General features: G+C 59.0%; 8 protein-coding genes across 8 annotated transcripts; 4 read left to right on the top strand and 4 right to left on the bottom strand.

Annotated features, from left to right (window-relative positions):
* Positions 1–493: 493 nt before the first annotated feature.
* On the top strand, positions 494–807 carry BKCO1_10008 (uncharacterized protein; the record flags this gene model as incomplete). Its single annotated transcript, XM_020270101.1, has 2 exons — positions 494–549; positions 612–807. 2 exons carry the CDS (start codon positions 494–496, stop codon positions 805–807), a joined length of 252 nt encoding a protein of 83 aa, XP_020135152.1.
* A 425-nt stretch (positions 808–1,232) lies between these two features.
* Positions 1,233–2,899, bottom strand: BKCO1_10007 (maintenance of telomere capping protein 1 protein; the record flags this gene model as incomplete). Its single annotated transcript, XM_020270090.1, has 2 exons — positions 1,233–2,182; positions 2,353–2,899. 2 exons carry the CDS (start codon positions 2,897–2,899, stop codon positions 1,233–1,235), a joined length of 1,497 nt encoding a protein of 498 aa, XP_020135151.1.
* Positions 2,900–3,416: 517 nt separating this feature from the next.
* On the top strand, positions 3,417–6,023 carry BKCO1_10006 (uncharacterized protein; the record flags this gene model as incomplete). The annotated part of the gene is made up of 1 exon (XM_020270014.1): positions 3,417–6,023. One exon carries the CDS (start codon positions 3,417–3,419, stop codon positions 6,021–6,023), a length of 2,607 nt encoding a protein of 868 aa, XP_020135150.1.
* Positions 6,024–7,682: 1,659 nt separating this feature from the next.
* Positions 7,683–11,349, bottom strand: BKCO1_10005 (3-hydroxy-3-methylglutaryl-coenzyme a reductase; the record flags this gene model as incomplete). Its single annotated transcript, XM_020269903.1, has 4 exons — positions 7,683–8,043; positions 8,094–10,540; positions 10,589–10,975; positions 11,029–11,349. The coding sequence occupies 4 exons, from the start codon at positions 11,347–11,349 to the stop codon at positions 7,683–7,685; spliced, it is 3,516 nt and encodes a 1,171-aa protein (XP_020135149.1).
* A 1,140-nt stretch (positions 11,350–12,489) lies between these two features.
* On the bottom strand, positions 12,490–13,331 carry BKCO1_10004 (uncharacterized protein; the record flags this gene model as incomplete). Its single annotated transcript, XM_020269792.1, has 4 exons — positions 12,490–12,636; positions 12,704–12,888; positions 12,941–13,108; positions 13,163–13,331. 4 exons carry the CDS (start codon positions 13,329–13,331, stop codon positions 12,490–12,492), a joined length of 669 nt encoding a protein of 222 aa, XP_020135148.1.
* Positions 13,332–14,585: 1,254 nt separating this feature from the next.
* BKCO1_10003 (uncharacterized protein) lies at positions 14,586–15,176 on the top strand (the record flags this gene model as incomplete). The annotated part of the gene is made up of 3 exons (XM_020269681.1): positions 14,586–14,731; positions 14,833–14,946; positions 14,999–15,176. 3 exons carry the CDS (start codon positions 14,586–14,588, stop codon positions 15,174–15,176), a joined length of 438 nt encoding a protein of 145 aa, XP_020135147.1.
* Positions 15,177–15,727: 551 nt separating this feature from the next.
* Positions 15,728–16,509, bottom strand: BKCO1_10002 (splicing factor u2af subunit; the record flags this gene model as incomplete). The annotated part of the gene is made up of 3 exons (XM_020269570.1): positions 15,728–16,056; positions 16,127–16,383; positions 16,466–16,509. The coding sequence occupies 3 exons, from the start codon at positions 16,507–16,509 to the stop codon at positions 15,728–15,730; spliced, it is 630 nt and encodes a 209-aa protein (XP_020135146.1).
* A 1,504-nt stretch (positions 16,510–18,013) lies between these two features.
* On the top strand, positions 18,014–19,815 carry BKCO1_10001 (serine family s28; the record flags this gene model as incomplete). Its single annotated transcript, XM_020269459.1, has 2 exons — positions 18,014–18,155; positions 18,230–19,815. 2 exons carry the CDS (start codon positions 18,014–18,016, stop codon positions 19,813–19,815), a joined length of 1,728 nt encoding a protein of 575 aa, XP_020135145.1.
* Between the last annotated feature and the right edge of the window lie 83 nt (positions 19,816–19,898).

Here is a 19,898-nt window from a genome sequence, read left to right as displayed (position 1 = left end):
GCTCGACTCAGGGACAGGCACAGTGAAGGCCCAAGCCGGCAATATTAGACAGGGTAAATACAAAGGAGACCGAGCTCACGGGCGCAGTGCGAGTCAACTGCAGTTGGCATGGATTTACCCCAGATGCGGAGAAGACAGAAGTGGCAGACTCTGGGGAAGGGCACGAGCCTCGGAGCGCGCCAGAAGCTTCCCTGTACAGGTGGTCATTTCGGGGTGCTCTCGCAAGGCATTCACCCGAGCACCGGGTAAATGGAAAATGCAAGCGTGACGACGGACGAGGGCTCGCGAAAAGGCGGAGAAGGATCCATCGTCCGTGTGTCTCCGCAGATGCCGACGCGTCAAGGCGGCGTCCAGCGGCAGAAACATTTTGGCCGCCTTTCGCTGGTATCCGCTGCCCTGTTGCTACCACTGTTACCACTGCGCGCCCAGCAACGTCGTCCTACCGCCAGTCCGCTCTTCCACCGCTTGCCCGAGGCAGAAACAAGCCCTGGACATGGCTCAAGGCGTCATCAAGCAAAAGGCGAAGCCCGCCGCCGGAAGCGCGAAGAAGTGAGTTGCCGCCGCCGCGCACTGCTTGCACCGACTTTTCGCTAACGACAATTCTCTCGCAGAGGCAGCGGAGCGCTGAAGCCTCGCGGAAGCCGCCAAATCGCCCCCAAGAAGCAAAAACTCATCCAGCAGAAGAAGCTGCTGAAGAAGCACTCGTCCGGGTTGGCCGCTGTGACCGAGAAGCAACTCGCCGAGAAGGCCGGCCACTTGGAAATCCTGAAGGGAGGCAAGAAAGACAAGAAGAAGGAGAGCAAATGAATAGACCGGATGTTTGATCAGTCTGCGGCAGTCACAACCACAGCGCCCCCGTCCCATGCCTTGGCAGGCAGAGACAGATGTGGCTGCTCCGAACACGGCATTGAAGGGCGTTTGTCGGGATAATGTGTTTGATCTGGGCATCATATGGCGTTTGGGGTATACCAAGAAGCGTGGCAACAGTGAAACTCTCACCCCGTATTTGCGATAAACCAAGAGCATTCTGCACTTTCTATCATGGCTTCTTCTTTGTGGAAATTCAATTTCTGTCGTGTTTGATATCTCATCATTCTCCATACAACGTCAAGGGAATCCGACCGAGCCGTACGCGCCGGGATAATTCCTGTGCATGCGGTGCATACTACACCTGCCAAGCAGCCGTCATAAACTTCGTGCTTCCACTCGTCATGTTCGCAGCAATCTGGCGCTTAGATAGCCCGCGCTGCTTCTCCGCCGCCGCTCTCTTCGGCTCTCTGGCGGGCCTTTCCTCTTCCAATCCCGCCCTCGCCTACACCCATTCTCCTGGCTACGTATCGCTGTGCAATGACGCCAACAGCCAGCTGAATCACCTCTTCCATCCACTCGGCGACCCACTCCCGCGGGTCCACACCGCCGCCCTCGATGATCTCCTTGATCTCCACTGGCAGCGTCGCCACAGGGTCCGTGCTATCCTCCGGGCTTGGGGCAGCCGACGCGTCCAGCCAGTCTGCCCATTTCTGCGGGAAGCTTTGGGATACGGTATGGAAGGTGATGCTGTGGATGGGGTCGTGCAAGTAGATGGCAAAGGCGATGAGGTCGTCCGACTCGGCCGGCTCCTCGACGCCACCCGTCTCCGCCTCCTTCTTCTCGTTGGTTGAGCCTCCGAAAAGATCGGCGGGGGCGCTGTGGCTGATTGCTTGGATCGCCAGGAAAATGTCGGAGCTCCTCACGGGGTTCGATTCGGACAGCACCTCGCTGGCTGACTTTGCAGCTTCCTCGACGCCGCCCTTGCTGGCAAAGAACTCGGAAGCATAGCTCTCAGCGCTAACCCGCGTGAGCTTGGTCCCCTCGACCAGACCCTTGACCGCGCCAAGGTCACGCTTGATGCCGATGTCACGCCACCAGGGTCCGTCAGTCCAACCGGCTGTGCTACCTCCAGCGAAACCAGAGTCGGGGCCCTGGCGGGCTTCAGAGCCCTTCTGAATTACCATGAGATCGCCGCCTTCAACCTGGGACATGACGCGCGAGAACGTGGCGTAAATGATCGGGTCGAGCGCCGGATAGTTGTGCATGTCATGGGTAATGTGGATCAGGAGGCGCTCGTGCTGGGAGATAGGAGGCGCCAAAGTGTGGAGAAGTTGTGTGAATGTAGGGACGGCACGCGAGCGAAGTTCGCCGCCTGTTGTGAACGGTCAGCCAGCCATTACTTGACGCGGGAGGACAAGGTTGGGTTGCGAGTATGCCCGGCCGGCCCAAGTGACATTGTGACTCCGAGTGTGGAAATCATGTAGCCCTGGAAAAAATACCGTTGCGCATCTGCTGCAGAGACCCATGTGTCAGGCAACTCACCATAGGACCGCAAAATACCAACGCCTCCCTTGGCCTGTTCGGCCCATTTCTGAGCTTCCTCGTTCTTCTGGATCTCCTTGAGGGCGGTCTCGGCCTGCTTTGCAGCTGCGGATGCGGTACTGAGGATGCTGCCCCACCAGCCACCGCCACCAGCAGACTGCTTCTGCTCCTGGGCTTGAGCAGAGCCTTGCTCCTCGTGTGGGGTCACGCCCTGGTGGTAGGAGCGCGTGCCGTCCTGCGACTTCCGCGAGTGGTCGGCGGCGGTGCCCTTGTCTTCGCTGTTGCGCGTCGAGTCGGTCGAGGGCGTGACCTGGCCGGTGCGGCGCGGCGAGCGATTGCTGGCATTGGAGGAGGAGGAGAGCTTGGGGGTTGCAGCGCGGCTGGGCGGCTTCGCGGCTAGAGCAGCAAGCTCGGCGACGGGGTCGTCATCGTCCTTGGTGTCGGCGGTGGCAGGGCCGGACTGCTGGGGCGCTGGGTTGGGGAGGTCTTCGCCGTCGAGATCGTCGAACTGGGCGAGCAGCTCCTCCTTGGACATGGGCTTGGACATGGTGGGTTCGGCGGTGCTGGGTGGGAGCAGGAACAACACCAGCGTGTCCTGGGTCGTGGGCGCGATCCCTGTGATCCGGGGAAGCGCGGCCAGCTGCCTGAGGCGGGCGCTGATTGGCGTTTTAGGCAAGCGCTAGGCCCAGGAAAGATACCACGACACGAAATGCTCGACTGCCAGGATTGTCCAGCATCCTCGCAGACTCTGCACACCACCACCGCGGTTCCGCCCGCCCCGAGCTCTGCAAGCCTGCTGCGCTCTTGCCGTCGCGCTGTCCTCTGCCAGCGCGCTGCCCGGCCTCGCTGCGACCGCCGCCTGCGGGCCTCCCCTTTCCTGTGTCTCTTGTCTCACTGTCTAATTTGACCTCCGAACCTCGTCCGACCACACGACCATCAATTCACCCCCACCCGCATCCGCACTCGCTTGCTGCCTCTGCCCCATTGCCGCCCCCAGACCCTTCTTCTCTCTCTGCGGCGTCGACCGCAGCCCACGGCACTGATTTTGGGCGCGGCCTGTCACGATGCGCACCCGTAGCGGCAAGGGCAAACTCTCCGAATCCGCCACGCCTGCTCCCCAGAGCCACGACACCAGCCTCGACGCCTCGTCGTCGGGCTCGCCAAAGACCTCGCGCAAGCTGACCCGTTCATCGTCCAACAACTCAATGCATTCCCAAATCTTCGTCGCCGCCAAGGACCACGGCCCCGGCGCCTATTATGCTAGGCCCGTCCTGACCATTTCCGGCCTGCCCGAGCACTTCCTCGCCCGCCTGGAGCGTGAGGACGAGCTGCGCCAGCGCTCCTCACGGCCCAAGTCTCTTTACGAGCAGTTCCAGGAAATCGAGCGCGAGAGCTCCAGCCAGAACGAAGACCCGTCCCAAAATGGCAACGACCACGAGCGCCCGAAGCGAGGCAATCGCGGCCGCCCAGCCAAGATCCAAAAACACCAGCCTTCGCCCCGGCGGCGCCGCGCTCGTCCACGCAAGTCGCTCGCTGACGTCGACGAGGAAGACTTCATGTCGCGCCCGCAGACGCCCAGTGTGGCCGATGCTGACGAAGACGCCAACCCGGATGCCGCCGATCCGCCGTCCGACGACGACCTGAGCGAAGCAGCTGATCAAGACCAAGCCGACGACTCGCACTCGCCAGAGGAGCCCGACGCAAGTCCCTCGCAGCAACTCATCAATGAGACTGCCGGCGCTTACAGGTCCACTGCTACCTCGGCCCGGAGCCAACCCTCACCTCCTCGCGAGCCCCGGCCCCGCCCGACCTACCTGGATGAGGAATTGGAAGACGGAGACCTTCCGCCACCCTTCTCCAACACCCCCGGCACCCCTTCCGAGTCGGAAGTTGATGATGATGCCAACCGTATCCTCAGGAAGCGCTTCGACTACATGACCGATCCCGGCAAGTTTATCGCTGCTCTTACTAAGCATCTGCCCTCTGAAAGAACGTCCGATATACTGTACGCGCTTGCTGAAAACACCCAAGCCGCCCTGGAAGCATGGCAGGACGAGTACCTCGCCATCGACAAACGGGTTGCGGCACACGCGAACAATGGTCCCAGGAAACCGGTAAACGGTGGCCGTGTGCCCGTTGACCCCGTCGTCTTTGAGGATCAAAAGGAAGCCGACATCTACAGCTACGTTTATGATTCACGCAAACCTCCGGGAACCCAGGATCCCTTCAGTCAGCGCATTGGCACCGACTACGTCGGCGGTCGCGAGCTGCGGCATAGGCGTGCCCGAGATGTCACTACCGAGGACCTAGCTCAAAGCGAGGAGGAAGTTGGGAAGAGGAAGAGGCGGGCAGCCCAACGATTCGATGGAACGGCGGACTCTGGTTCGCGCACCCGCAAACGTGAGCATGCCGGATCCGAAACCCCGGAACCGCCCGTTTCTCGGAAGAGAGGTAAGGTTGGCAGCGCAACCAAGAGGCAATCCGTCGTGCCAGCCCGTATTCGCGAAATGAGAGGCGAGAGCGCCATGACTACCAGTGCTTCTGAAGACGACGATACCTACGAAGGAACACCGGAACCGCGCGGGCCTGGTAAGCGACGTGGAAGACCGCCGGGGAGCAAAAATCTCGCTCAACGTAAGGATGCCGGTATCAAGAAAGGGCCACGAGGGAAGAAGGGTGCTGCTGCGGCCCAAGCCGCTGTAAATGCTGCAAACAACGAGCAGAACAGCACACAGACAACCTTCCCCAGTGCTCCCAGCGCCGTCACCGCCGCGCCGCCGCAACAACCCCAGCAACAGCAGCCCTTCTTCGTCCAGGGCTACAATCATGCCCCGCACTCAAACATTCCTCCCGTCTCAGCTGCGCCAGTGCCAGGCATCAATGCCGATCCTACCTTTATATCCGCCCATCCCCAACAAACAGCTCAGAATCCGTACGGTGCAGGAGTGGCCAGTCAATCTTCGATCGCTCCTGGTACTCCTGCCCAAGCAAATGGTCACGCACAGCATGTTGCGGCGCCAACTTCAACGCCTGCCTCGACCACGCAAGCAGCACAAACGCCCACGAGTGCTGGTAGTAGCACCACCACTGCCTCTGGTCGCAAGAAAGGCGTGAAATCAGAGAAACGTAGTGCCAGTATGACGCAGTGGTGGGCAGAACGCAAGGCTCGCCAAGCAGCAGACCGTCTCGCTGATCAACAGCGTCAGCACCAAGCTGAGGTGCAGAATGCCGCAGCTGCCCAAAATCCGCAAGGTTATGGCTTACCGGTGAATGGATACAAAGGCCCGTATCCGCCGACCCAGCCGGCTTTCCAGAGCTACGCTACGACTCAACCGGCGGCGCAACAAAGCAGCTTTAGAGCCATCGCCCCGGGCCCTCACCAGGGCCAAGGCGCGCAAGCACAAGCACAGACCCACCACCATCATCACATTCCGCAGACGACTCATCACCACCACACGCCTCCCGCCATCAGTCACCCGTCAACACAAGCGACACAGCCAGCGAAGCAGGCGGTTCATCACGGACCGTTTGGTTATGATGGTGCGGGCAGTCCGCCACCACCTATTCACGGCAATATGCAGCAAGGGCAGCCGCAGCAGGGTGTTCCAGACAGCCTCCGTCGCGACATTCTAGGATTGAGGGGCAAACCCGAGCCGAGGCGCGGTTTATGATTCTAGACGTCTGGCCAGCACAAGCGGGGAATGGCGAGCGGCGTGCCATTGAGATTTGCATTCGTGCCACACAAATGTATTCGCGTTATCGGCTGATGAGCACGGGAGACCCGCACCATCCCTTCGATTATTCTGGCTTGATTTTGACAGCCTTGTAGCGTCGCGTTAGCGTGCCTTAGCACGACTAATTAAGCGGTTTTGCCGGTTCGCTCCTAGAGACCCTGCCTTACCATACTACAGAGAGTCTGGGCAGTGGTTAGGCGGATTTAATTACAGGGATGAATTGCAATCGCTAGAGTCACCGTTGTTGGCGAAAGGCGGAATGCTACATCTTCTAGAGCTATCCGGTTTAGCAGGTCCTTTCTTCCGCATTTTTTCTTTTACACATGGGCCGCCCTTTTCACTTTTCCGAGCGTCAGGGCGAGTCATTGCATTTAGGCGTATGGGGATTGCATATTTGCTTATATTTTATCGTCTCTCGCGGGTATTGTCCATCTTATCGCATCAATCTATGGTCAGAAGGGTTTTATGCATGGCTGTGGCGGGTGAGGTATATATTCATCGCTTCCAAAACTGGGCGGGCCTCTCTTTTTTTTTTTGTTTCGATATCCCAAGTCTAGTAATATGCGGAAACACAATCTGCGACTTTTTCCATGGCATCGAACTTCTCCGAAACGTCTCCGAGTGGATGAATAGTGGCATCGAAGTAAGCATGACTCGGGCTTGTTAAGGTGGCCATAAATTTGACCCCCTCCTGGGAAAACGACTTTTTCTCCGTCGCTCACCTCAAATTCATTTGCAAAATGGTAGGCAAACTCGGAGAACTCGCTGGCATCCCACACCTATTACTACCCACCGATTCGCCGCGCTTATAATATTACGAAAACTAACCCAAGCGATAACCTCGTAGGCATAGTAGGCATAATAAGCATAATAGGCATAATAAGCATAATAGGCATAACAGGCATAGTAGGTATAGTAGGCACGGCAGCCGGTAACGGTTACTCGAGGTGCGGCCTTTGTTAATGCGAGTTCAAGCAATCGGTCGGAACGTGCCATCAATGTCCGTCCACACACGCTAGCTCACACTCAGACTCGGACTTTGGTGGTGATCGAGCGCTTCCCTCACTTGGCGGCAAGGAAACGTGCTGTCCAATACAATCTTCTCTTTTATCAGTGGAGACGGTTTCGCTACAATACAAGGTTGATGTCGCTGGCAGTACGATTGTGAGTGAAAAAACAGTGGGGTGAGTGAAGCGTTGGTATTGATGCAAAGACAATTAAAACTGTATTATGAAACCAAATAGACAGAGTCTCGACTCCCTGGATGACATCGCAAGAGCAACACCGTCAACGTAGCAAGATAACAACATGGTTCGACTGCATATGCACAGTGCATATTTGAACTTCAATTGGAGAGGCGGCAAGGCTGAGTTGCTCCCAGCTATGTACAGGTACAGTTTCGTGAGCGAAAGAGCTGCTTCTTTCGATGTAAATCATCGAATGTCTCAAACCACGTCAAGCGGCGACTGCTAGCGCCTCTACATGCATGTACCACCAGAAATTATTACTAAATGCGGGTGGCGGCGCTGATAAGAAGAAAATCGCTCGAATGCAAGCCAAACGCACGAGTCCGAGGCTGGGGCAGCACAAACCAGCTCAGCGGCGGCCGGCCGCCTTGTCCTTGATGTTCGTCATAGCCAGAGTGGTGGGCGTTTGGATTCCAACCGGCCCCGGAGTAGTGGAACGAGAAGGAGCCTGGCTACGGTTGTGGCTCATATGCGCCTGGACGAGGTGGCCTGCAGCGAGCGCACTGCACAAGCTGAGCTCACCCGCCAGGACCGCAGCAGCGATGATGCGAGCAAGCTGGCGGGCGTTGTCACCGGGGCTGGTCGGGTGTGCTCCCCTGACGCCGAGCAGATCAAGCATGGCGTTCTGAGGTTCTAGGATGGTGCCACCACCGATGGTGCCGACCTCGATCGAAGGCATGGAGACCGAAATGTGCAGGTTGCCGTTCATGCTATTTCCTGTTAGTACTGGCTGTATCAGGGGATTTTGGTTGGAACTTACTTCTTCATGACGGTAATACAGTTGCTGCTCTCCACATTCTGAGCCGGGTCCTGTCCAGTTGCCAAGAAGATAGCGGTGACAATGTTCGCGGCGTGCGCGTTGTAACCACCGATACTTCCAGCCATGGCTGATCCAATCAGGTTCTTGGCAATGTTGAGCTCAACCAGTGCATCCACGTTGCTCTTCAAGACGTTCTTGACCACATCAGCTGGGATGATAGCCTCCGCCACCACACTCTTGCCACGTCCGTCCACCCAGTTGATAGCAGCGGGCTTCTTGTCCGTACAGAAGTTTCCAGAAACAGAGATAATGGCCATGTCCTCGAATCCGCCCTCGTTCTTCATGATGCTCAGAGCGTGCTCAACACCCTTAGAAATCATGTTCATACCCATGGCATCGCCAGTGGTCGTCTTGAAGCGAATGTACAGGTAGGTTCCAGCCAACGCCGTCTTCAACGACTGGAGACGAGCAAAACGGCTGGTGGAGTTGAAGGCGGCCTTCATGACCTTCTGGCCCTCCTCGGAATCAATCCAGACCTTGGCCTGTCCAGCCCTAGCCAGAGTCTCGAAGCCAACGCAAGGACCGCGAGTCATGCCGTCGCCGGTGAGAACAGTGACAGCGCCACCGCCGGCGTTGATGGCCTTGCAGCCGCGACTCGTACTAGCGACCAGGACACCTTCAGTGGTAGCCATGGGCAGGAAGTAGTTCTGGCCATCAATGTTGAGGGGACCGGCAACACCAAGAGGAAGGGGAAGATAGCCGATGACGTTCTCACAGCAGGCGCCGTGGACGAGGTCGTAATTGTAGTGCTCATAGGGCAGCTTGGATTTTTCGAGAAGGAAAGACGTTTGACGGGTAGCATGGGTGCGGGAAACGACTGCTCTGCGGATCTTCACAGCGCGAACCTTGTTCTCCAACGTCTTTTCGAGAGCATAACCAGGAATCTTGCCCCGAACAGCAAGCTCGATCAGTTCCTCGTCGGTCATTGAAGGGGCCTTCTTCTCCTTCAGAAGAATCTCAAGCTCGTGCATAGGGCGTTTGGGGCCAGACGGGTCAACTTGGTGCGCGGTAGGCTTCATCTCTAGTCCATCATCGGAATCGTCGTCTTTCCTGATAGTAGCCGGCGGGATAGCAGGAGTGAGGGGGCGAAGAGGAGCACCAGAATCAACAAGTCTGACGTTGCTAGGAGCCTTGTCCATGACCTCGTACTCCTCAGGAGGCTTGATGTTGCTGGGCTGGGTGTGGTCCTTGATGGACCAGCGCGCAGCGTTGAAAAGATAGCCGTTGAAAGCCAAGCTAAGAGCCAGAGCAACGATGATCCACTTGCTGAGGACGGGGTCCTCAAGGCTCTTCAGCACACCATCAACCACGCGACCACCCATGCCGTCCATCAACTGATCCTTGTAGTTTCCACCGAAAAGGCTGGAGACAGGCTCCTGGATGGCGTAGTGGACCGAGGGATATTCGAGCTCGTACTTGATGGGTGTAAGAACGGTAACCAGCGCAGCAGTGTTCTTCGACTTTGCGGAAGTCACAATTGTGTCCAGAGCGTTACCCGCGACCTTGAAAGGATCCATGGCAGCGGGGTTGACCATACTGGCAAGTCCAGAAGACGCGCTGGAGCTGTAGTATCCACTGCGGAAGGGAATGGTGCAGACGTTCAGAATGTTTACGACGATGAAGCCCGTGACCATAAGAACCTTGAAGCGAGGGACACTGGTCTCCTTCATCTTTTTGCCAAAGCCCGGAATGTCAGTGTGGGCAGCACTGCCGTCCTCGGTACCGGAAGAGCTAAGTGAGGGCCAGTCGTTGTTCGTAGCGACGTTCTCGGCCACACTGCGGCTCACACCATCGTCCTCAAGAGCCTTGCGCAGAGAGACATGGCGCTTGATACGGTTGATCTCGAGCTTGATGGTGAGAATGGCAGTGTAGAAGGTCAGGAGCAGGAGAGAATCGAAGAAGAGAATCCAGGCCGCGAGAAAGCAAAACTGGCGCAGACCGCCCTGGACGCCCGAGAAGGCGCCTGCGACCAGGATCAAAATCTCAACAAAGTAGTCGCGGACGATTTCAAAGCCCTTTTCCTTGACTGCGGTGGTAACAGCATACTGGATTGTCAACGGCGTGTTATCGCCGATGGCGGAATGACGCCGGCGCGCATCCAGAGAAGCAGAAAGCACGGCCTTGGTCAGAACAATCGGCTTCTCAAAGCCAATGGTGACAACCAGGAAAGGCAGGCCCTCGGAAAGCAGAACCATGTTGATCGGGACGCCGAGCTTGGAGGTGACGGTCAGACCAAACAGGAATGCGAAAACGGACTGGAAAAGGACGGTGGCAGCCAACCAAAAGTTGGAGCCCAGGCGCCTCATCGAGAGGAAGAGCGACACAAAAGTCAGGTGCATGGAGAGGTAGCCAAGGGCCATGATGACGATGTCAAGCGTCTCGGCGTTCTACAAGCAGTTAGAATATGCCGTGTAACCATCGGAGACCACACTTGCCTTGAGAAGGTCCAGAAAAGAAGTCCAGGACTCGGTAGCCCAGCGACGCAAATCGGTGGGGCTACTACTGGCGTTCTTGACGGCCTTCATGATCCACTTCTTCTCCTCGACGGAGCCGTCTTCGGCCTTCTGTGCGTCCGAAGCACCAATAGGAGCGGGGAGCTCCTGCATGGCGGCCAGAAACTCAGAGGCCTCGTCATAGGGGATGGAAAAGGCGAGAGAGGTATCGTGCGAGATCTGAGAGAAGGCGGAGGAGGAGCTGGGGAGCAATTCGGCCGAGGAGTTGCGCGGGATAGGGACGGCATTGCCCAGAGGGGCGGTCTGGGGCGCATTGGCGGGGGTGGACTCGGGGAAAAGAAGGGTCAGGAGGGCGAGCTTCTCGTAGGTCTGCAGATGGTGTTAGCGCGGGCCGAAGGTTGGTTGAGCGGGGCTTTACTCACCTCATCGAGAGTGACGTCCTCGTCGGCCTGCCAGGTCCACTCGGACGCGGGCCCAATCCTCAGGGTCTTGCTGCCAGCCAACAGAGTGTTGAAGTCGGCCTTGCCGAGAGAGCTGCTCGCGGAAGCAGAGCCGGTGAACAGGCTGCTCTCAATGACGCTGAGGTAGGTGGTACTCGCAAGCAGCGCGGTGAAGACAATGGTGTGGATGGGGTGAGTGCACGCGCGGCGACACACAGCCTGGAGGAGGGGCGAGATCTGGCGGTCGTACCAGGTCGGGCGCGTCCTCGAGGACTCGCTCGCGCCGAAGAGGCGCGACAGCATGGTGGTGTTTGTTGGGCGGTGTAGCTTCGGCACCAACAGATGGCGAGTGGGAGGCGCGCGAGCTCTCGCGGCTGGGCGGAGGGGCGAGCACACAGCACAAGGGCTTGGTGCACGGCGCGAGGGTTGCGGAGGGGAGGCTCGCGAGGTTTGGCGGTGTTGAACGCTGGGGAAAAAGAAAAAGAAGGAACGCGGACGCGAGTTGCAGCAGGTGCGCTGTTCAGGCGATGGCGGAGAGGCGGGCCAAAGTGATAAGCACGGCACACGGGGCAGCTCGCGGCATCTGGGTGCGCTTGGATGGAAATTGCAAGATGTGGGTTCTGGCGTAGGTTGGGCGGTAGGGGGCTGCCATAATTATTATTCGCCATGAACCGCCCATTGGCCGCGAGCCCTCACCGCTGCGGCCAGTCCGAGAGCAGGGAGCTGGCACTCAGGAACGCGCAATGACTGCGTGGTGCAGCTGCCCTGGTCCGCTGTGCCACGGCCGGCCGAGCCCGCAGCCTTGTCGCCAGACAAAGGTGCCGTCATCTGAGTTGCTATTGTGCTCAACGCGCCGGGGAATGCACACGCCGCCACGCGACCGCCGCCCTCGCGGCCTGCGCAGGGGCCCCTCGCCCGTCCGCCCGTCGGCCGCCCTCAGCAAAAGCCCAGCAGCCGCGCCTACTGCGTACCTAGCGTGGCCGACAGGCCAGCCACAGCGCCACACTATTTTTTGTTGTAGGCCGACTCGGAGCGCTCGAAGCGGAAGCGATCGGCGGGCTGCATGCTGCGCCGTTAGCAGCGTGGCAGGGCCTGCGTGCCTGCGCCCACACCCTGCCCGTCGGCTTGGCGCCTGCTCCTCCAGCAAGCTCCAGCGAGCTGACCGGTGCGGGTACGCAATCCCAAGAGGCAACCGCAGAGATTTCAGACATTATCAGGGGCCTGCTGCACTGCTCTACAAGCGACATTGTATGCTGAGTCTACCTGGCCATCTACGGTCTAATCCGCCGGGATCCCATGCTGCTTCCGAGATCGGCACTGCCGTGTCGCTGCATCCCCATCGGGAAGCCAGTACGTACACGGTAGGAGCGTCTCGGAGCACCGAGTCGCTGCGTGTGCATCGTGTGCGTCCTGCCGCATCTCCGAGCGCCGCATCCTCGGGCCTCACACTTCGGGCGCCTTCTTGGACAGAGGGACGTCCCCGTTGGTGACGTCCTCGATGAAGCCAAGGTCGGGGTTGTACAGCATGACATGGAAATGCTCAACAGCGTGCACCGACTTGAGGCTTTTCCAGTTCTTGAACCAAATGACCTGGGCGTGCGTCAGCAAAGCCACAACGCCAACGTACGTACACAGTAGTGCCCTTCGAGTTACCCACCTGCTCGGCATTCACCCGCGTGCAAAACGTCTGGGCCACATAGTCGTCGATCATCTGCCGCGCTTCCGGCGTCAGGTCGTCGGTGGCCGGGTCATCCTCGAGCTCGAACTTGGTCCACACAACCAGGTGGACGATGCGCTCGTCGACGCCGTAAGGCCAGTCGTTGTGCAGGATCTTGATGTCCTCTTGGCGGCGTCAGCTCGGGGCTGAGGGTCAGGCAGATACAACAATACCAACCAGGGTGAGCGAAAGGGCGGCCTCGGGGCGTCAGATCGGTCCACTGCAGCCTTTCTTTGAGGACAAAGTCCATTATGGAGCCATAGTTGCGAATCAGCTCCCAGGTATAGTGGCGGTAGCGCCGCAGCTCGCTAGGCTTCCGCACGAACTTGTCAATGCGGTTTGTTTCTGTGGTCATCAGACGCCTGTGGTGTGGGACCGCGTGGGCAGCGCTGCGCTTACTGATGATTTCCTTGACATCCTCCCAGCCGCGGGGGCGGTACTCGGAGTCGGGGGTGCCGATGATGCCACGGTCCTTCTCCCCGCATTCCTTGAGGAAGTCGGGGCACTCTTCGGTGCGCAGATCGTCGGGCACGTTGACCTGCCACCAAGGCAGCGTCGCCGAAGGCATCTTGGGGGCTTCTGACGAGAGATTACGGAGATGGGTGGGCAAGGGGCCGGGCTGGATCCAGCAAGGGTCCGCGCCTGGCAGTAGGGCAACTAGTGCCTGATAGACAGGCAGCCGTGCAGCCCTCACCACCGCCGTCCTCACCGATAGCCGTCGCAGCTCTTCAGCCGCAACGGCCCCCATATCAGCGCCTCGCAAGAATAGAATCCGCCCTCTGACGCCACACCCGCCGCTGTCTTCTGCAGATGACGACTGCGGAAAGCCTTCCTCTTTCGAGGCCAAGTTCGGGATGCCGAAACCGCCGCCTGCCGAGCAATCTCGCTAACGGACCACTTGACGGACGGCAATGGTGGAAGGCCTTGGTGAGTTTTGGGGTGAGCTTTTGGTGCCAGCCAAACTGCGCGGCAACGGGCCTGTCGCCTGCATTGCCGCAATCTCATACTCTATCTCTTACCGTGCGTGCGTGCCCACCGCTCGCAGCCGCCGATTGGCACGACGGCGCCGCTACCGCCAGGCGTCGGCGATTCACCCGCCCGCTGCACCAGGGTCCCTTCAATGTTCCGCCGCAGCTGCTGCTCGCATTGGCTGCACGCCTTCGTTTCAAGCCGACCACATGCTGTGACCCGTGGACTTGGAACATCCCAGTAGTTACACCATGCGACAAATGAGAGGCCTGCTGTCCCTGAGTCGGCTATCGTATCTTTCTCACTCAGTCAAAACACCCGTGATCCCCGTTCCCTTTCTCCCACCTCCTCCTCCTCTCGCCGGCCGTCCATTCCTCGGCCCAGATACCACCACCTGCGGAATGTACGTGACGATGGTATCGGGGAATTGACACCTGCCACAGCCCTGCCCTCCGCATTTTTCGCTTATTTCATCTCGCCCGTTCACTGCCCATTCGTTCCCTTCATCGCTACCTGCAGGCACTCGCTTCGTCTTCCGCTCTCCCTGCGAGTCACTTCAGGTGACACACACTCCCTCTCGTCCGTCCGTCCGCCGCAAACCGTGATTGCCGGGCCGGTCGCCCAATCGCCCGACAGCCACGCAACGATCGTTTCGAAACCGCGTCGCATACACACCCTAGTGCCGATCACCGGCCGCCACACTGCCCCATCCGGGCCAACCGTTTCGACCCTCATCGCCACCACCCTAGATCACCGCAAGGCGATCCTGACTTTCTTTCGGACCGCTTCCAGTTGTGCAACCATCGCTCACCCCTATCCGAACCAAAACAAACCTAAATCCCACCCCCCCACCATGGCAACCGTACGAGATCCCATGTTCTGGCAGCGCTTCTCCGCCGCCATCCGCCTGGACGAAGAGGAAAAGGTCGGCGTGGAAAAGGGAGAAGACGCCAAACCGGCAGACTCGAAAAAGTCATCACGACCGAAAGTAGGACATTCGTACGGCCCCCCCCCGCGCTCCGTCCCCCAACTTTTGTCTCTTCGATTTTCTTCTCAACCAACCAGGCGCAAGTACCCCCGACTGACCATGCATGAAACAGGGAATCGTGGCTGGAGCGAGAAAGAGTCAAGAAGAGGCGCCGGAACTACATCTGCTGGGGCTTCTGGTTCGGCTTCTTGGGCTTCATCGCGGGTGTCGTGGTGGTGATAGTATGGTGCGACAACGCCGGCATCTTTCACAGACTCAACGAGCTGGGTGCGCCGCAGCGGGACGGTGATGGGAGTTGAGTATGCGCGACAACCCGCAGAGGATGGCGGAAAGGGTGGAGGAAAAAAGGAAAAGAGAGGGACGGGAATACAAGCTGTCGAGCAGCTTCTTCTTGAGGTTATGAAGCTCTCTATTCTAGGCTTCAGGTCGGGACAACTCCGAGGTGGGGAACAGTAGTGGAACCGGCGGGACGGGGGTTGGGATTGGATCTTTGGAAGGTAGCGGCGTACAGAGGGGGATCAAAGTCCTTGTGGCTGGCCCCACACATGATACCACGAATTGCCCTGGTTCGAAATTTTGTTCAATCATCAGTACATTCAACCACAAAAAGGAAAAAAAAAAAATCAGCTAGAAGCAAAATATGTGATTCAACAATGGATATCCGAAAACTCTCAACTTGCTCCTCTTGGTCCCACCAACGCCAATACATGATTTTTGAATTAGAAAGCTGCCCCTAGAGAACCATGAGCAGAAGGCACTCCCAGGGATAGCTTGACTGAGGAACGTACCAAGCAGCATCCTCTGTCTCAAGTGCAGAAATACGTGCTTGTCAATGTATCGACGCATTGAACGAAAGCGTCTCGTACTGATTCGTCGAGGGGTTCTGCTTTCTGATGGCCACGAGGTATCCAACAGTGCCTGTCCCTGCTTTTGGAGCCTTTTCATCCTTGACTTTACTCCATCCCCGCGCGCTGAAAAGACGGCACGTCAAAAGCAGCGCGCGTTGTTCACCACCTCCTCCTGGTCGGCTCCGGGCTGGGACTCCTGGTGACGCTCCTCTCATCCCTACCCCTCATCTTCAGCCACTTCTTCGTCGACAGCTCCAGGTCGCGCTCGAGCTCCGGGGTCGGCACCTTGCGGTGTATGAAATTGCAGAAGCCGCCGCGCACGCAGCCCTCGCCGCTGTTCAGGCGGCAGCAGGCTTCGCGGAAGTCGGTGACGGGGGACAATTCGCAGTAGATGGGGCGGGCGGCGTACCAGCGCGAGTTGAGGTCGTCGCAGGCCTTCTGCGCGCTGTCTTCGTACTTGAATCTTGCGTAAACGTTGCCGATGAGATCTGCGGGGAGGCACGAAAAGCAATCGTCAGTACTGCTTGAGCTGGGGCGGGGAAGAGAAGAAAGACTTACGGTCATTGTTGTTGTCGCACACGACGACCTCCTCCAGCTCGCCGTACTTGCACATCTCAGCCCAAAAGTCCTCATAGAAGGCGTCGAAGTGGTTCTGCAGCTGGCTGGCGTTCATCTTGTTCTTGGGGTCGTAGGCCGGGTTCTGGTAGAGGTTGGGGAGAAGGATGGTCTGCGAGTACGAGGGCTTGACATGTTTGCGCGAGCAGCGGTCGCCGTGTCTGCAAGCGCCGATCTTGTAGTAGAAGGAGCAGTTGACCCTAGATAGTTGCGATGTTAGCCATGCGACGCGAAATTGGGGCGGAGCTGAGGGCGCGCTCGAGGCGCAGAGGGGAAGCTTACTTGTCCTGCTCGGTGCCGAAAATGGAGGCGAGGTAGTTGGCCATGGTTGCGCGATTGCGACTGCGGGAGTTGGAGGGTTGTGGGGAGGATGTAAGGTGTGGAGAGCTGCTTGAGCTGGAGAATCACGATGTTGAAGAGCCGCCGCCGACGCGGTCCGTGCTGACAAACGCGCCAAGCTTTCCGCCGTTGCCCCCGAGCCTGCTTCCAGGCGCTTCTCCTCCCCTTCAAATCGCACTCAGTTCTTCGCCACACTTTCGCTGCGCTCGAGATCCATCACGCTGAATGCCAACCGGAACACAGACTCTGCTGGAGAACCTCGCAAGTACATCAATTTGCCACCGGCCATCGACTTTTACCGGTTCGTCCGCCACGGGGTCGGCGGATTCAAGCTGGCTGCATTGCTGCAGACTGCGTAGTTGAGCCACTTCCTTAGTCACAGTCGTGCCCCCATCATGGATCAGATAGTTTGGTCAGGGGTTCAATGCTTCGATTAAGCCGCACGGCAATGACAGGGGCGGGATGATCTCGGAGAATTCTAACAAATCGCTCTCCCCCCAACTGTTGTTTTGGCACTCGAACGGCTGGGATGGGCCTATTTTGACGGATCGTACCCATGAACAGCGGCACGGGCTTCCTCGATAGTGAAGAGGACATGCTTTCAATTCAGCCTCAAGTTGGGTCCCGGGTCAGCATTCGAATCTCCATTATGGCCTCTGGGCAGAAGGCCTTTTCGCTCTGCTCATGTACCTCTTTGATGCTACTACGGGGAGCTTCTGATTCTCTGGGATATGTTGTGTCCTTGAGGCTGATACGCGCCGGTGCTAGGACGCGCCGCCACTGTAGCGCAAGCGCCACAACGGAAGTACCTGAACGAGCCTTGGAGGGGACTGTAGCCCTAGGCTAAGCTCGTCCGAGTGCTGGTTCGAATGTGGCTAATGGGTGTTTTCGCAGACGCCCCAATGAGCGGGCCGACTGCAGTGCGCTATACGCAGCTTATCAGTAGATGACAGGGATTGGGCCCAATACGAAGACTTGCAATCCTGCGCCCCGTCCTCAGAGCAGAGACCCAAGCTTGGCCTCCATAGCCTTCCTTCTCGCTGGGACAAGCCTTTGCCGCCGACTGGGTGGAACGCCAGGCCAGCCTCTGTGTTGGCTGTTGTACGACGCACAAGAGCCATGCTGCTTCCGATGCCGCTCTTTGCGCATTACGCGACATGTAAGTCAGCATGCCGCCGGCTCCACGACAGTGCTCGCTCTGTTGGAACCGTGCCGAAAGGGCAGGTGCTTTGCCCATGAGACATGGGCTTAGGCCGTTGGCCATTCTACGAAATCCTCGAGCGGCGTCCTTTACCCCATTTGGCAGGTCGACCATGCGGATGGCGATCTCGTACCTAGCGACCCAGGAACTCCAAATTGACTTGCAGCGCTGTTTCCCCACCGCCTTGGACTTTGTCACCCGTCGCCCACTGGCTATAAAGACGCATGGCTACCACCCGTTTTCCTTGGCTGTGGTGTCCGTCTCTCCGCAGTTTTGCATAGCTTGGTACCATGGTGCTCCTGTCAGGTTTCCGCGGCACGCTGCCTCTGGTGCTTGCATATACCTACGTTCAACATGCTCAGGCCCTAGGCATCTTCGGTGGCGCCAAGCAGATGCAACTGGCTGAGATGGCTGAGAGGGGCTTGTTTCCTGGTATGTGGGCTTGACGCCCCCCACTCTCCCGTGTTCTTGCTTCCGATATCACGCGGGACTGACCCAATCGCAAGACGGTACCCCTGTCACTGTCGATCTCCCAGCGGACATCCAGGTCTCGAGGCTCCACACTGCAGCCAACAACACCACCGAAGTCATTAATCCAGAGTTTGTCACGCTGCCCCTGGACCACTTTGGCCCTGACGCCGGCACCTTTGAAAACCGCTTCTGGGTGGCCGAATCGGGCTACAGGGGCGCCGGCCACCCGGTCTTCATCTACGACGCGGGCGAGGCCAACGCTGAGCCGAACGCCCTCTTCCGGCTGCAGAATGAGACTTCCTTCTTCAAGCAGATCGTCGACTCCTTCGGGGGCATCGGCATCGTCTGGGAGCACCGCTACTACGGCGAGTCCACTCCGGTCAACATCAGCCTGGACACGGCCCCGGAAGACTTCGTCTACCTGACGACCGAGCAGGCGCTGGCCGACATCCCCGCCTTCGCCGCCAACTTCACGCGCGCCAACTTCCCGGACGTCGACTTCGGGCCCTCGTCCACGCCGTGGATCTTCATCGGCGGCTCGTACCCCGGCATGCGCGCCGCCTTCCTGCGCGACCGCTACCCGGACACCATCTTCGCCTCGTTCGCGTCGTCGGCCCCGGTGCAGGCGCAAAACGACATGTCCGTCTACTTCGAGCCCGTGTACCGCGGCCTCAACCGCTACGGCTTCGGCAACTGCTCCAAGGACATCCACGCCGCCATCGAGTACATGGACGACCTGATGGAAGACCCCGCCGCCGCCGCCGCGCTCAAGACGCGCTTCCTCGGCCGCAACGCCGACAAGAACTCCAACGCCGGCTTCGGCGACGCCCTCAACACCATCATCTGGTACTGGCAGTCCTACGGCGTCGAAGGCAACCTGCGCCCCTTTTGCGACTACATCGAAACGGACCACTCCACCAACGCCACCAACGCCACCGCCATCTACAACGGCACCATCGCCGGCGCCGATGGCTGGGCGCCGTCCCGCGGCCCCGAATACGTCGTCGAGCAATGGGCGTCCTACCCGGCCTTCGCCGCCGTCGCCAGCTACTTCCTCGACACCGACTGCGAAGGGCCCACCACACCCTCCAACACCACCACCACCACCGCTCCCGAATGCGACCTCGAAAAGCGCTTCGCCGACCCGGCCACCATCAGCTGGACGTGGCAATACTGCACCGAATGGGGGTTCCTGCAATCCGCCAACCTGGGCCCCGACCAAATCGTCTCCCGCTGGAACAGCCTGCAGCACCAATCCGACATCTGCCGGCGGCAGTTCCCGACCGCGAACGCCTCGCTCATCCCGCAATGGCCGCGCGCCGACGCGACCAACGCCGCGCTCGGCGGCTGGGCCATCCGGCCCTCCAACGTGTACTGGTCCGGCGGCGAGTTCGACCCGTGGCGCACGCTGAGCCCGCTGTCGGCCGAGCCGTGGGCGCCCGCCGTGCGGTTGACGCAGACGCCGCCGGCGTGCGGGGAGAAGCCGGCGGAGGATGAGATTTTTGGGTACGTCATGCCCGACGCGCAGCACTGTTACGATTTCCGCACGACGTTTGCGGGGGGCGCGGCGAGCAGGGAGATTTTTACGGGTGCGTTGGCGGGGTGGTTGAAGTGTTTTTGAAGGGAGGGAGGGAGGGGATTGAATGAATGAGTCGGGATCTTGGATTTCCCCCCCTCCCCCCTCGGAGCTGAAGGAGGGGGGGG

The sequence above is a fragment of the Diplodia corticola genome, assembly GCF_001883845.1.
Source record: "Diplodia corticola strain CBS 112549 chromosome Unknown scaffold1, whole genome shotgun sequence".
NCBI classification, from domain to species: domain Eukaryota; kingdom Fungi; phylum Ascomycota; class Dothideomycetes; order Botryosphaeriales; family Botryosphaeriaceae; genus Diplodia; species Diplodia corticola.
The sequence above is the reverse complement of the archived record's forward strand: the minus strand, read 5'-3'. Positions and strand labels throughout refer to the sequence as shown.